Source organism: Achroia grisella, unplaced genomic scaffold (genome assembly GCF_030625045.1).
Source record: "Achroia grisella isolate CSIRO2021 unplaced genomic scaffold, CSIRO_AGI_Agris_v1 utg540, whole genome shotgun sequence".
Lineage (NCBI taxonomy): Eukaryota > Metazoa > Arthropoda > Insecta > Lepidoptera > Pyralidae > Achroia > Achroia grisella.
Genome location: NW_026712925.1, coordinates 1,029,385 through 1,046,534, shown reverse-complemented (window position 1 = coordinate 1,046,534; position 17,150 = coordinate 1,029,385). Strand labels below are relative to the sequence as shown.

Below are 17,150 nucleotides of genomic sequence, written 5' to 3'. Positions count from 1 at the left end.
AAATTTAAAACTAGATATAAACTAACTAAACTAAACCAGTTTACATCTAATTTAGACAATTGTTATTGTTATAGAGATAAACATGAGGTATTATAGAAAACATTGAGTTTTATATTCTATTCTCTTTTCAGTAATGCAAAGAGACTGACTGGCCTCATACTTATTTTTCATGAAAGGTAATCCCGTTTATACTGATAATGTGTGCTGGTCAAGTTAGTCATGGCAACTTAACCACCTATTTTCTAAATAGGTCCACGTGGAGATCGATCTGCACGTATGTATTGCTAACAATGGACCTGATAGCCTTAGGAATCCCTTCAGATATTTAGACTAACTGTCCTCTAAATATTGTATTTAAGTATACCTGTCGCCTATAAATGATAATGCTTGCTCTCTCATATTACATTATACCTATTTATTGAGATGATGTACTTCATTCACCTTGTTTGTTTGTAACACATCAATTGATGACATACGAGTAATTATTAGCTGTTTGATTCATTAGATGACAGCGTTGTCAGCATTATAGGTGTGTCACGAAATAAAAAGAATCTAATATTGATTCATATCTATATTACAGTGAATGCCTACTCAATATGAATATTCAGCAATGTAAATTAATAGAGGGCACTACGCAGTTAATGTTTACAATACATATAAGCTTAATAGGCAATTCTCTAAACAGACGTCTCACAGCAACCTCACTTTTAGATTTATTTGGGACGAGCAAACATCTAGTATTTATCTGGGTTATATTAGTCGGTCTTATAGTTGAGCATATATTTCGTAACGGCTTCCAATTTCGCTTACATCACCACACCAGTGACAGCTTTTCGCCGGAACGCCGTATCACAATGTTAACGCTTGCATGGCGTTATCAGCGGTATCTATACGAGCACTACGTCCATTCATAAGTTCTCCCCACCAACGAGCAGTTTATTTGAATGGACGCATGTGTGTGCGTGCCGCGCGGGCGCACCTACGCCGCACTCGACAACAGTACCGAACCGACAGGCCGGCCGCTCCGTCCTGCCGAACGGCCGCGATCTATACTCCATACTAACCGCGCTCAAAACAGTGTTATCACCTCAAGTTCTGTGCACCATTAAACATTTCGTCTCTTTTAACTGTGTGCCGTGACAATCTCGCTAATCTGGATAATATCAAAATCGAGAGGTAAGAGTCGCTGTAATGTTTATTTTCATTCAAGCCCGACGCCTACGCGCCGTGTTCTGTCGCGATTTGAGCGACGAATTTACATGTTATAAAGTTCATTCATTGAATTAGACCTTATATTATCGGCATACGTGCGATATGAATAGATGATTAGGGCTTCTTATTGTAATGACTCGGAGAATCGAGACAAAGATTGATTCATGGTGACAGCATATAAGTGATGTATGGCAATACCAGGCGCATCATTCGATCATAGTGATATGCTGCATTTGGTTTTTGGTTGTGTGCAATATGTTATAGATTTGTTTTGTTGGGCGAGCGTTATCTAGGTGAGAGCGAGGTGCGTCCGTTTCGTTTCAAGTGTTTTTATCCCGGCGCTACCTGAGTGCCGAGTCGAGTGAACTCGTCTCGTCGCCACTAATGGTATCGATGCGCATAAGTATCAAACCACACCTTCGAACGAGTTGCAATACTATTTCATTGCTTTTTGTATTCAGTAGACGAGTTTATTTCTGGACGTGCATTAAGATTCCACAGCTCACATTAGTATCTTCAAGTTTGCTTCGCAGAATACAGAGTGATGGCGGTTATAGTTTATATATGTACATGTTTATTTATTCGGTTATATCTGACCGCAATTATTAATTATATCATACAAGACATAATTGTTGGACAATAGATAAGATTACTGTACAATGAATTAAAATATTTATGGTTGTGTTTACAGTTGCATTGTGACTGTTTCATTTAATAGAATTAAAATTATAAACCGAGGAAACTTGGACAATCATATAAGAACTTTAGAAAGGTAACGATTAGTTAACTGACCACATCGTAATAATTAACACACAATCTGCTATCACTACATACTGAAAAAAATACTAAATATACTGATCTGGCAATAGAACTATAAATACAATGGCAGGTAGAAACAGTGAAAACTCTCCCAAATGTTATCTCGTCTGCTGACATCCTTACACACTAGCCTCAAGATTACTTCACCACTTAAAGGTGACATACACTCATATTTCTCCAAAAATCTTTCTCCAAAAATGTGATACTAAAGACCTATAGAAAAGTCCGCATATTTTTGTCTTCGATTCAGAGAAATATTCATAATAATCAAGAAATTATTATGTCATTGTTTGGTGATTTTTACCCGCACAGAGAAGTCTATCACCGCATCAAAAGGAGTATACAAAAAAGTAATAATAATGTTCCAGAACAATTCGAACAGCGCCATCTAGTCCCAAGCTAAGCAGAACTTGTGTTATGTACTAAATAACTGACATTCATACATTTTTACAAAACAAGTCAAGGCCACTGTGTCTACGATTAATCATGATTTGATTTTTCCATATAATTTCTCTATCTTATCTTCCATCTAGGTATCTTATGGTCTACAGTTTAGCACACCGCTCTATTTCCGATGGTCACGGGCTCGATTCCTGCATGTTACAAATATTTGTATTCGAATATGATTGTTCGTATTGGTTTGGATGTTTTCTGTGTAGGTATATTATGTAAGGTACTTATTCTTAAGGGTGATAATAGAATAGTGTACCTTCTTGCATTATCGTTATACACTGGCATCAGCTGAGCATGTTAGAATAAGTATAAGCTCATGTTAGTTAGCTCATCGTTATTCACTAGAAATTAACTACAATAGTTTCTAGAAGGGATCGTTTCTCCCTGTCCAAAATTTGATAGATGTTAATTTGGGAGTAGAACACGGGATGTGAATTGTTCTGAGTTAAAAAAATGACAGGCATCAACAAATAATGATCAGGCCATCACCTCTAGATTAGGTTTTAGACTTCATGAAATTGACTTACGCAAAACGTTGGCAGTAATGGACACCTAAGGATTTAACTGCAAACAATGATGTAACGTTAGTTAATCACAGGCGACACCTACCATAATACTGAACAGGTTTTATTAGTACTAAGTGGTTAAGTATAAGACAAAAAACCCAATATCGATACACCTGCTACTGAAAAACAAAATTAATCCCATTTTTACACATTCGTAATTCAGTCACACTTTAATATTGTTTACTTTCTTGTGTAAATGCAATTGGAGCCTAAAATGTATTATGTTTTTTATTGATTACGTTAGGTATATATCAATTTTGGAAAGATTACGTTACTACAAATTACAGAGCATAGCAAATAATCGAAAAAAGTTATGTATTACACATTTAAGCTGTGACAGCAGACGAATATTACAAGATCTACATAAGAAAATTTCCAAGGTAAACTTTGTACCTGCTGTTAATTAATTACTTAATTGCTTTGTAAGCTCTGTTGCTATTGAAGGGTGAGATATAACTGTGAAAGTACAGGGTAGGGAGGCACGACTGCTTAGTCCTCAGGTCCTCTGATAATGCGTGAGAGGTACCACCAGCGTCACATGATGACATCCACAGCATCTGAACAACTGCATGAAGTTTGTAGTTGCCATTATAAAAATCTACATTCTTATTATTTTTAATGGCAACCATGTCATAAATACAGCTTATCAAAGATATTTGGGTTTATATTAGGTAGGTACAGACATGTGTTGCGTTAAAAAATAAATGTGTTATTTGATAAGGAAGGCTGACATAATCCAGTTTTATTGAAGATTAATGGGATTGTTATATCTTTGAATGTCTATTGATCCGGTCCGGAAACGGACGTGAACGATAACAAAAATAAAAGGACAAAAGAAATAATAATATATTGGCTCCTAATTAGGTTAATACTATATTATTACATGCATTGTGTTTTTTGCGGAGTATACAGGTTTTTAATTATTTCAAACTTTTAATCTTATCAATTTTTATCGTTAAATGTAGTTCTGGTTTATAGTAATTTTAATAATTCGAAGAGTTTGTTTACTAGCTATGACCGCGGTTTCAGCCACATGAAGTTTGTAGCCTATGTGTTATTCTGATGTATTACTATAAAGTTACTTCAAAATACGTTCAGTAGTTTTTGCGTGAAAGAGTAACAAACAGCCATCTATACTCACACACTCCCACGTTTATAATATTAGTATTATAATTTTAGTAAGATAATAAATTAAAATCTAAAATAAATTTTATTTTGTTGTTGTAAGTGTACTTACAATTGTTCCGAGTTTGGAATAAAAAAATCGTTACGTTATTGTGACAATTTTTTCTATTGCAAAGAAAATTTAATGCATATACATTTGTATTAGTTTCAAAAAATAATATTATTACAATATAGATATTAGACAATATTCAGTAGAATATAATCCAAGATGCATAAGCATAGTTTTCAAGAAAACTCGTGAAGGTCGCTTTTACAGGATATATTGTTAGCGATGGGGTTAATCCTTCCCATTTATTCTAAAACTGAATTTCTTCTCTCCTACGGTGGCACTATATCTACCTACCTACTTGTCACCTTGAGAGTCTGTTGCTCGGCTAAACACACGTAAACCTAATCGTACGATTAGATACCTAACTTTAATACTAGAAAATCAATCTAAACTGTAATCGGTCAGTGATCGCTACTCAGTGGATGGTATACGATAATTATTATGACAAATTTTAAAATTAAATTTATATCAAGTGATATATATACACTTTGATTGAAATTCAAAAATGGGACTACAGAAATATAACCTCAAAACAAAGAAGTTACTCATCTGTTCTGTACTTCAGACTTAAATTCTAACTTAATGTATACTTAATTCATTGCATTTTGTTATTATACTTATATGTAGCAAATAGTAGATATAAAATTGCCAATACTTCGATGCTTTACCGATTTATCTAGGTTATTTCCAGCTTCTACTAAACGTAGGTATGATGTGTATGTGTTAAGAATAGAATAAACAGTGAAATTACAGGATAAGAGGCACTTTATTTCTCTGGGATGGCAACGCATAAGGCTATCACAAGCATCATATATAAAGTGAAGTCAGTAGTAGGTACTGTTCTTGTAGATTATGTTTCTGAAATATTATTCTATTATAAGTCTTCGACTGTTATCCTTTTCTCCAAACATATCATAGAGGTTGATTAAATAATTCAGCAATAACATTCGTATCATTGTTTGAATAACGGCATCTGTGCAGATCTACATTTTAATAGTCTAAGTATATATCTGGGCACGCTATTTCGTACCGTTGCTATTTTTGGAATTACACCATTTTTTAGATTCTCTAGTTCAGCCACATACGCACAGATAAACAAACAAAAATTGAAACGTATATATTCATATTTTGGGATCTATTAGGTACATTCATAAAGTCAGACTGTGATCAATTATATTTTTATTTTTTGTATAATGGGCTTCAGTTTTCAATCGTGCGAGATTTCCCAAATAATATCTACTCAAAGGAGCATCTACGTATTAAATTCATATTTCGTACTCAAACCTTACCTACACAAGTTATATTACTTAAATTTACTTGAGTACATTAGGTATGTCAAAATCCGCCACACTGCAGTGCGACATTATCATTTTATCAAACATACGAGTTATCTAGTTATCTGAAGGTCACCGCGATCTAACGACAATTTATTTAAATTTCATTCTGTTTTACAAATAAAATGGTATGGTTATGTGACTAAAATCATCGGATATTCTTTGCTGTTACTAGCTTGCCAATCATATATACTGTTAAAACTAATATAGGTAGTAATTGCTAGTTAACAATACTTGTTTATATATATGTTAAATAATATATTTGTACACATATTATTATTGTAATCACACACATAGTCATTAATATCGAAAGGGTTGTAATGATATCGATAATATGTATTTTAAAAAACGTTTATTTACGAATATATTTACGTAGAGTAGGTTTGTGTCATTAAAATAAAGCGATTTTACAAAAAAAGAATTCCGTCAAAATTCTGTAACTCCCGCAGATACTCCAACCGATATTTATTATCTTATCTGTGCTTCAAACTAAGTTGGCTTTCTGAATTGTGTCAGTATTCAAAATACACAAAACTGATTTAGCTGAATTTCCTAACAGTACTTACTTTAAGTAAAATAAATGCCTTGATAGATTTTGTTCTAGAAATATGCAAATATTAATATAAATATTAAATTTTAATATAATAGATATAATTATACCATGGTTTCTTGGGTAGTGAGTATAAGTATATAATAGAAAATTTAGGAACAATATCTAAAAACAATATTTTTTCTAGTTCCAAATAAAGTATATTAATTTATAAATGTGCATATGGTGCTATGTAATTATAGAAATATAAAAATGTCTAATATTGATAGAGTCACTAAAATATATGGTAATAATAACGTCCATATCTACCTATTAACGTTATTATAGATTAATTAAATTTATTGACTTATTTTTACATAACATCTCACAATTTTTATAATGGGCGAACAGCGTTTGGTGTCTTGAAAAAGAAGAAAAAGAACGAAATCCTAAAAAGGCAACAGCGTGGAAAACATTGGAATACTATCCAAATATTAGTTCTATTTATAATATGCCTTATTTAGTCTAATAATAATGCCTTATTAGTAGTACATACTATATAAATTACAACATTTAAAAAAGGAATAAATATAACAATTAAAATTAAAATTAGGTAATTTATCTAAAAAGGAGATAAATAGACTCCTTTCATATTTAGACTAATGGAGCAGCGGATTCTGTTATAAATTATAATTCGTTTAGCACCCGTTCGTGCTGGCAGTATCGGAAAACAAAATAAAAATAATTCGATCGACATCTGACGAACTAGAAACACAAGTTCGGTGCACTATTGGGATGCTCGGGGGACGAGGGAGCCATATGCGCAGACGCTGGCTGTAATAGTGTGAGCGAAGCCTCATTTAATTTGTTTGTATGTGTGTGTGTGTGCGTGTATGGTGCCAATACACCTATGGGCTTGATCTGGATTATATTTATATATATTTAAATAAAATATCAAAGCAAACGTTTATCTAATTTAATTTTATATGAGACAAGACAGTTGACATATTTAAGTTGCGCGCGCAGCTTCGCATGCGCGCTGCCTATACAATATATTTATGTACGTATACAGCCATATTACTCCCTTCCAGAGACCGTTCCTACGGGCGATAATAATCTGGAAATTTTACTATACGTCCTAATCTTGTTTTAGTTTTTATTTTTTCAGGTGCAGGCGTATCGTCGGAGCATTCAGGTGGAGTGCGGCTGCTGTCATCTAATATGTACGCTGGCTTTAAGCGATCGACGGATACAGTGACAGGTTTGCCTTTTACTATTATTTTGTATACTTTTTCAGATCTCTCTAGTACAGCATATGGACCGGTGTATGCAGGCTGCAAGGAAGCTCGTACTGCATCATCTCTTAGGAAGACATGACTAGCAGTTGGTAAGTCCTTAAAAATAAATATGGATGGTTTTACGTGGCGTGAAGCAGGTGAAGGTTTCAAATTATTTGCAAACGAGCGCAATCGAGCACTGTACTCAGTGACGTCTGTTGTTACAGCTGTGCTGGGGTCAATAAATTCTCCCGGTAAGCGCAGCGGTTCTCCATAGACCATTTCTGCAGTACTCGCTTGAAGATCTTCCTATACGCACTTCGAATTCCAAGTAGTACCAAAGGTAAGGCTTCCATCCAGTTTTCAGTTGCATGACATGTAATGGCATTTTTTAACTGTCTATGGAATCTCTCTATAATTCCATTGCATGCAGGATGATATGCAGTAGTCTTCTTATGATGAAATCCTGATATTTTGGATAGATGTTGAAATAGAGAAGATTCAAACTGTTTACCACGGTCTGTTACTATATCTATGGGTGATCCAAATCTTGATATCCAACCAGTGAGCAAAGCTTTTGCGACTGTTTCAGCTGTAGCATCGGGTATTGGCATCACCTCAGGCCATCGACTGAAGCGATCTATAGCAGTGAGGCAATAGCGGTTTCCATTACAAATTGGAAGTGGTCCGATGAGATCTATATGTACGTGCATAAATCGTGCTCGTGGCAGTTGGAATGAACCCAAAGGGGATGATACATGCCTAGTTATCTTAGATCGTTGACAAGCTAAACATGTACGTGTCCACTCTCTGCAGTCTTTTTTAATACCAGGCCATACGTAGCGTTCTGCTACTAACTTGACCGTTGCATTAGCACCAGGATGGCTTAATGCATGTAGGCTATTAAAAACTTGTTTCCGCAGTGGCTTTGTGACAAAGGGCCTTGAAATTGGAGTGCTTACGTCACAATATAATTCGGCGTGAGTTCCAGGTATCTTTACCTTCTCCAAATGTAATGATGTTTTATGGTCCAGCATTTCTCTTAATTCTGGATCGGATACCTGTGACTCAGATAGTTGAGAGAAATCTATAGAAAGTTCTAGCTCTTCTACTCTGCTCAATGTGTCAGCGACTATGTTATTTTTACCTGAGATGTGCCTTAAGTCAGTTGTAAACTGCGATATAAAATCGAGATGACGAAACTGTCTCGGTGAACATTTGTCTTTGCGTTGATGAAAAGCGAAACATAAAGGTTTATGGTCTGTGAAAATTGTGAAATCTCTAGCTTCAACCATGTGTCTAAAATATTTCAATGCTTCGTAAATCGCGAGGAGTTCTCGATCATATGGAGAATATTTTTGTTGTGCTGCGGTTAACTTACGTGAAAAGAAAGCAAGCGGTTGCCAGTAACCATCTTTATATTGCTGTAATGCAGCACCAATTGCTTTATCTGATGCATCTGTGACAAGACCTAATTTACATTGGCAATCGGGATGAGCGAGAAGTGTAGCACGACAGAGACTTTCTTTACAATCCTCAAATGCTTGAAGTGTGTCACCACATAAGTTGACAGGGTGAGATCCTTTTACAGAACCAATCATTAGAGAATGAAGGGGTGCTTGAGTTTCTGCAGCTCCGGGAATAAACCGTCTGTAGAAATTAAGCATTCCTAAAAATCTTCGAAGTTCTCGAACTGTCTTCGGAGGTGGAAATGATTTGATAGCTTCAGCTTTCTCCTCAAGAGGTTTAATTCCATCGGCTGATATACTGTATCCAAGAAATTTGACTTCAGATTGACCAAAGTTGCATTTTGCAATATTAATAATGATACCGTAATCCTTCAGTCTATGGAATAGTATGCGCAGATGCTCTTCATGGAGGTCTTCATTCTTCGAAAACACTAGAAAATCGTCAATGTATGGATAGACAAAATCTAGCCCTCGTGTAATTTCATCCACAAAACGCTGAAAAGTTTGACCTGCATTTCGTAATCCGAAGGTCATGGCAGGAAATTCATATAATCCGAATGGTGTTGTGATGGCAGTCTTATGAATATCGTCTGTATTAACAGGAATCTGATGGAAGGCTTTAACAAGATCAATTGTTGAGAATACTGTACAACCTGATATACTGTGTGTGAAATCATGGACATGTCTGACAGGATATCTATCAGGTATGGTGCGAGCATTCAGCATTCGATAATCTCCACAAGGTCGCCATCCATTATCTTTCTTTGGTGTGAGATGTAGTGGCGAAGCCCAGGAGCTTTCTGAAGGTCGTGTAATACCTAATTTCAGCATATTCTCAAATTCTGTTTTTGCTATTTTTAGTTTGTCTGGTGCGAGGCGGCGTGGTGTGCAGGATATAGGTGGTCCTGGTGTGGTCCTGATAAAATGAACAGTACTGTGCTTAACTTCAGCTTGTCTTCCAGATGGATGTGTGATTTCGGGGAAATCTTTCAGGATTTGGTCGTACCGTGAGTCACCGATTGGTATCTTGATAGAAGAAATGGCAGTTGATGAGTGAGCAGGAGAACAAACGATAGAAAGTGTCGTTGTATTGTCCAGCAAACGTTGGTTACGTATGTCTACAAGAAGGCCATAGAACTTCAAGAAATCAGCTCCTATAATTGCTTTAGTGACATCACCAACGATGAAACGCCATGGGAAATCGCGACGTAAACCAATATCCAAATCTAGATGAGTATATCCGAATGTGTTAATTGTTGTACCGTTTGCAGCAGATAATTCAAAATCTGATTTAGGACGACGCTCATGTAGTGCTCGCCGTGGGAAGACACAAACGTCGCTACCTGTATCGACAAGAAATTGCATCTTCGACCGACGATCTACAACAAACAGGCGACCAGACGTATTGGGACAGTCGTACGTCGCCATTACAGACCGCCCTCTGCATTTCCCGCATGATACTTACATGGTTTCACACAACGCTTAGCTTTTGATCCAAACTTTGCGTGGTACCAACAGTTCGGGAATTTTCTATAGTTGGACTCTGATCGCGTTTTCGAGTGGCTGCGACTTCGTTGACGAGACGGGGAACGAGACTGACGATCTAGAAGCATCTTCATCTGTCTTCGAAGCTCAGCTATCTCGTTAGCCATGGTGTCTAGCGATGATGCTGGAACTGAAGCGGCTGATACCTGCGGTGTAGCTGGAGCGATATCCTGGATGCGGTCTGCCAGATCTGAAAGTATCTCCAGTGATGCTGTGGGTTGCGCGGCTATCACCGTTTGTACGCTGTGTGGTAGTCTGCTTGTCCAGATAGTCTTGATGAAGTCTTCTGGAACGTTGGGTCCTGCGAGACTTTGTAAATGTCTCAAAAATTGAGATGGGCGGCGGTCTCCTAATTCCTCATGCATGAGAAGTTGTTTTACTTGTTTTTCACGTGAGGCGCTTAGACGTTTGATAAGCTCTGTTTTTAATTTATCATATTTTTCAGTGGAAGGTGGAGAAATAATAATATCTTTGACTTCTTTCGAAAATTGATGATCCAGTTGTCCAATAACGTAATTAAATTTTGTTATATCTGATGTAATATTTGAAACTGCGAATTGTCCCTCGACTTGTGCGAACCATATTTCTGGCTCTTCCGGCCAGAAAGGAGGAACGCGTATTCCGACTTTGAACAGTTCAGATGGTTCGGTAGCTATTGTATTTTCCAAAGACATGATGTTCATATATATCAGTAAAATTGTGTTTTATATGTAATTTTGTTCTTTAAAAATATGTATTTTATATCCTTACGGTTCTGTCCAAGAGCGGGGTCACCAGTTATGGGCTTGATCTGGATTATATTTATATATATTTAAATAAAATATCAAAGCAAACGTTTATCTAATTTAATTTTATATGAGACAAGACAGTTGACATATTTAAGTTGCGCGCGCAGCTTCGCATGCGCGCTGCCTATACAATATATTTATGTACGTATACAGCCATACACCTTGCACGCAACGGGACCCAGTCCGGAGCAGGTAGAAACGTCGCCGACCACTGACACGATTTGGGATGAATCTTTTTCTCGATGCAAAAATAAGTTGGAGATATAATTTATAGATTTCTTGCGAATGTAAAGTAAATACTGTTGTGACTTGTGACAAGAGCAACTTTATAATAAATAATCGACTAAATAGGGTTATTTGAGAAAACTCCAGAAATGATTACATGTGTAGGTATATTAATCTCAAGAGGGCTAACAATAAAGTAAAAAATGCCATATAAAAAAGAGTCTACGTTCCAAAAGAGTAGTAGAATAAAATGAAAACATGCAGTGCTTAAGTTAAGTTTATTTTATTAAATTTTATTTCTATTTATAATATAAATATTACATTACATTTACAATATAAATAATAATATAATAATAATACAATCAAGTAGTACTAAATTATGCTGTTGAAGTTAGTAGTTTAATTATAGGCTAGGAATAGTTATAAATTTATTTTAATGTTTTTACAAAAATTTTTTGTTATATTTTTATCTAGCTCGCTAACTATGTACATATGTTATATTACAATAAATGAAAAATAAATTCTTATTGCACTATCGGGCCCATCCTGTTCATCTAAGACAAAGGATTTCACTATTTCCACATAAACTAAGCTCCTTGGTATGGAGTAGGATTTCAAGCTTAATTTCATTTGAACCAATACATGTGCTCAAATCACTTAGAACGGTAATGGAATAAAAGATAATGGCAACAGATCATAGTGAATTAAATACTTTATTTCATACAGAAATCTTTCAAATTCGAATTCTTCTATCAATCTCATCTCGGCAATCTGTTATAGTGCAGTACTTAAATATGGTTTTCATCAAGTAGCAAATCAATAACTATCAGATATGCGTTCTAAAAACCTCATGACGACATGTAATAAATATTGTTTTTTTTTCTGCAATGAACAAACCGATAACCATATGTTCAGCACGCAGCACAGGTTCCATCCGAGTTCATCCGACCCACCCACACGAACGAACCCGATCGTCCGTCTTCTAGCCAGTCGCATCTCGTCAAGCTACAACACAAGTTTACACTTTGTCTCTTTCTTGATTATTGTTAACAAGCGAGACATGTAATTTCTTAAATATTTGGAAAGCTTACTTTGTAAGCATCCAAAATTATGGTAAATCAGTGATGACAAAGCATAGGGATTACGAATAATATGAAAATACGAAGTATTTTAGAAATATTATAAAGAGGAAAGATTTGATTGTGTGATAGGAGAAAGAATATTTTCAAAAACGTTAGAGAAGAGAGGCGTATGAATACTTCGGTGATGTTTGAAAAAAAATCTTCTATCAGTACGTTGCAGAAATTTTTGACAATAGAGCAAAGTCACATACTACAATCTACTTCATAGAAGACATCAATATCGAAGGATGATGTGTGTGTTAAAATTTATAATATTTGAATTTTTTATTAAATACCTGTCTGAAATCAGAACTAGTATTTTATGAATTTTCACCTATAAAAATAGGTAAAATTATTGTATGCAATAAGGACAGAGCGGGTAGGAATTCAAAATATAGAGAATTCATAATAAATTAAACACGATAGTTTTCAAACGGGAATTGACATGCTACTACATTGTTATCAATATAATAGAATCAGTACTCTTCGTTACTAATAATCCTCTCTCCCCCAACTTTATTCATTTTTAATTTAAGACATTTTTGATTCGACGGAATGAAAATGCTACGTCCATCATGTATGCCAAACTGAGCTCCGACTCTACACAAAGCTGGCTCAGTAACAATTCAGTCCAAGTACTAAATATAGTACAAAATAAAACAACTGTCGCTTGCCCTTCATACAGAATTATATTATACCATTCATGCACCTAATGTCCTTGAAAATAATGTCCATTTTCATTTGCAACGCGTAGGCACCATAATTGGTTGACGCGGTCGGCCGCGCAGGCGCACCAGAATTTTTAATTATGAATTAATTAGTAACGATCAACATCACAAACTTGCCTAATCCGGGTTACTCATATTTAACTCATGTCTACATATAAATTTCGCGTGTATGTTAGCATCTAGTACTAAGTATATTTTACTTGTTACGATCTGAATCATTTGAATCTCCAACCTTGTCTGTAGTATGTCTGACAATTCAATAATGAATATAATTTTTATTAGAATTTTCTTTGTTAACTTCTGGTAGTAGTGTCAGTTATATTTTATCATAAATATCTCATTAGCAATGGTTATAAACCAATTCCACACGCCAACGCAAACTCGGCGCAGAATGGAAATACCTAAAACAACTCATAGACAAAGACCAGTTTCATCCATTATTTATGAGCTGACCTAAAACTACTATATGATGAGTAGATTAGATATAAAAATAAACGAAGTATTTAACATAAACAATTAGATGATGTTTTATATGCATCGCTCACGCCCATGTGTCGGGGTCGACGACACTCCGATAAATATTAAATATATCTCTGTGACCAACTTCATAATAAATTATACTACATACATATGTATATTTGTGAGATCTATCTCTGTTATAAATGCTCCTATCTTACGTGTATGTAACTAATTACCTAATTAGTTAACGTTTTATCACAAAAGATCATCGTAATCGATAATACTGTACTAAACAATCTATTACGAATAAACTATCTTATAATTAATTATTTAATTCAATTAATTAACTTAATTATCATTTTTAACCAACATCAAATATATAAAGCACTTGGGGGCAGTACCAAAATAGATGTAGAAAATAATTGTTTTTATTTAATATTGCCTCTACAAATATACAAATTATAATAAAAACAATTATTATCTAGTCTATTCTTATTGATCTTGTATTCAAATAAGTGTAGATACATAACTGAACCTATTGTAATTGTAATAAAGTCTACCTAATGATAGGGCGAGTTGATTAGCTTTAACTTATCGTGGCAAACTCACCAGTTATCACCAACAATTTCTGTGGCACCACGTAGACGGACCTAGAGCCCATTTTAGGTCCTCATGGAAAGCACTATTTTTGAATACTTGTTACTTCAACTGGATACGCTAAACTTCATCTGCTGTCACTAGGATTTTATAGAAATTAATATACAACTGTTATTAAAAGAATCGTAATAACTTTAAACGGAATGTTATAGTTTAAATCTTATTACGTTTTTGTGACTTTAATATGACATGTGGATCTTAGTTATTTCGTGCCGTGCAAGCAATACGTGGGTTGTTTATTTGAATTGGCTTAAGATATGTAGTGCAGTCGCTAATGCCTACCACCATAAAACCATAGTTCACAATAACAACTACGTATGAGGCGTATACTCTTGTAATTACAACATAAATATGACAATTACTACAGAAATAGTTCATCGCTATAACGATAACGGTTATATTTTCCACCATAGATGATCATAAAATAAAAACTTACAATAAAAAAAAAAAAATTGAAATAAATCTAATATATATGTATATATACGTATTGCAACTTTTACTTTTGAATTTCTAATTAGTAATTCAGATAATATTGTTTTTATGCATGTAGTGTACTTACATTATCAACGAACAGAAGCCCAGTGTTCAAATTCCGAGAATAAAACACCACACGAGAGCCAAAGTGCTTGAACGTTAAATTGTTTATTTGCTAAAGTTTACATTCTCATAATGGCAGCTAGTAAATTCATCAGAATTAACCTATAGGTAAGGACCTGTTATTTAAGAAGGTACTGAAGTGTTATGATTGCTAACTTATACATTTTAACCGACAGAACATGTTCCTTTTATTATTCTGTATTTCTATGTACTCCTGTTAAATCATTTTCTTGACTATTTTGCATATTTTTGTTTCAACAAGATACCTACTTACATACACGCACGTCTCACGCACTTCACGCAATTGGGGTAGGTTAAGAAGTAGTACGCCAAATTCTCCAATTTCGATTCGTAATTCGTTTGCTTCATCTATATTTATTTACATATTCATAGATAGTTTAATAAACTCTATTTGGTATAGATCTATAATCTGATAGACGTTAGACTAAACTAACGGTAAAATGTGGTATCTTGTAGCCTAAACCCGACGCAAATTTCACACGCCACATCATTCGCCACAGTAACAGCAGTTTGAATTATTTTATCGTTATTATCCAATGATAGGGTAAAAGCACTCAAATACAGCCTCTTAAAGCAATTTCGTAAATCAAGTACACTTTACTAGTGGATTCACTATTTTCACTAGGTGGATGTAGATAGATGAGGTATCAAATTGTTTTGTTGTCGCATCGCTGGTAGGTATCTATTACAAAATATTTATGTAAATATAATGCGTTTCTACGTATATTACTGTGGCTCGAGTGGGTGTAGAGTTGTACTAGTAGATTGGCGGGCCAAGGTTTTTATCTCCAAAGCAATGCAATATCAATATAAATAAGTATTTCAAGTATTTGCTTGTAAATTCTAAGATATATTTAACATATATCTAAATAATTAAGATAAACGACTAATTATTAGCAATAAAAACAATAATAATGTAACAACAGTGCGTACATTTTTGTTGATAAATCAACGCTAATAATGTTTTGTTGCTTTTTGCAAATAATAATGGATTCATTACAATCGATTTTAATAATGTGATAACAATAGATTATTTCAAATAGTCGACAATATGCAAACTTTTTACGATTTTATGCTATTTACTAATTTAGAAGTATTGTTATAAATTTTTGACAGATTTGTCTTTACCATGACAACAAATTATAAAATTATTCGATAATTACTATTATAAATGATTTGATATTTTATATCCTCAGTTTGGAGTATAATAGTAGAAATTGTTGTACTACTCGTATATTCCTAAATAGTTAATTTTATGTGCCATTAAGATTTTAAAACGAAAAATTATTTAAACCTCTGCATACCATTCACAACTTTTGTTTCAAACATTAGTCACATAGTTATGAATGGGTTGAGCGGGAAGGAGCTAAATATAGACCAGTGCAGTAACAGGTGGTTTCACCCTTCATAGGGCTGGTAATAAAATCACTAACAGAACAATAAACTTAGATTTTTTTACATTTATATTAGAACCTACTTGGTTGTGAACATGACATTATATGTCAAAATCATTTCTTCTTTATGTTAGTTGAATAATTCGTATATAATCTATCTAGTATTTGACGTGTAAGTGAATATTCTAGAACTAGTGGCCCGCCCCAGTTTCGCCCTGGAACAGTGCAACTAAGCCGATATATATAATTATAACTTTGTGAGCTTTATATATATATTAATTAATAATATAATGTATAATCGGTCATACTCTGGAATATTGTACTTTCCAAATAGTGAATATCTTTTTTAAATCGGTAGTTTCCGTATTTCACTTTTCTCAACAATTCTTTCTTTTTTTCTCTCTCTTTGTACATAACTACACCTTCTCCCAAGTGGACATTGATTTACGCGTTTGCTTATATTGTTGATATTTTACTGGTTCCAATATAATAAATAAGCGTAGCCTGTAGTTATATAGGTCCTGTAGTTTCGAGTTCAATCATTTAAACTTATATTTCCTACTATAGAGTGCAGGTATTGATATTGGTATATATTATAAAAATGTCCAGTCAGATACTTGACCTGATTTGTCACGTGCTCTACCTGCTGTAAATATCTATACCTATAACATTCTTCAAGTATTAACAATAAGTTGCCGTAATTTGACATTTTTTATCGTATT

General features: G+C 34.2%; 2 protein-coding genes across 3 annotated transcripts in view; one reads left to right on the top strand and one right to left on the bottom strand.

Annotated features, from left to right (window-relative positions):
* The first annotated feature begins 1,009 nt into the window (after positions 1-1,009).
* LOC131847552 (ETS-like protein pointed) overlaps positions 1,010-17,150 on the top strand; it is a 159,661-nt gene continuing 143,520 nt past the window's right edge. For both annotated transcript variants that reach the window (XM_059197133.1, XM_059197131.1), the window contains exon 1: positions 1,010-1,176. The gene's annotated coding sequence lies outside the window, so the exon portion shown is untranslated. The remainder of the gene's footprint in view (positions 1,177-17,150) is intronic.
* On the bottom strand, positions 10,321-11,112 carry LOC131847748 (uncharacterized). The gene has a single exon (XM_059197396.1). It carries the CDS (start codon positions 11,110-11,112, stop codon positions 10,321-10,323), a length of 792 nt encoding a protein of 263 aa, XP_059053379.1.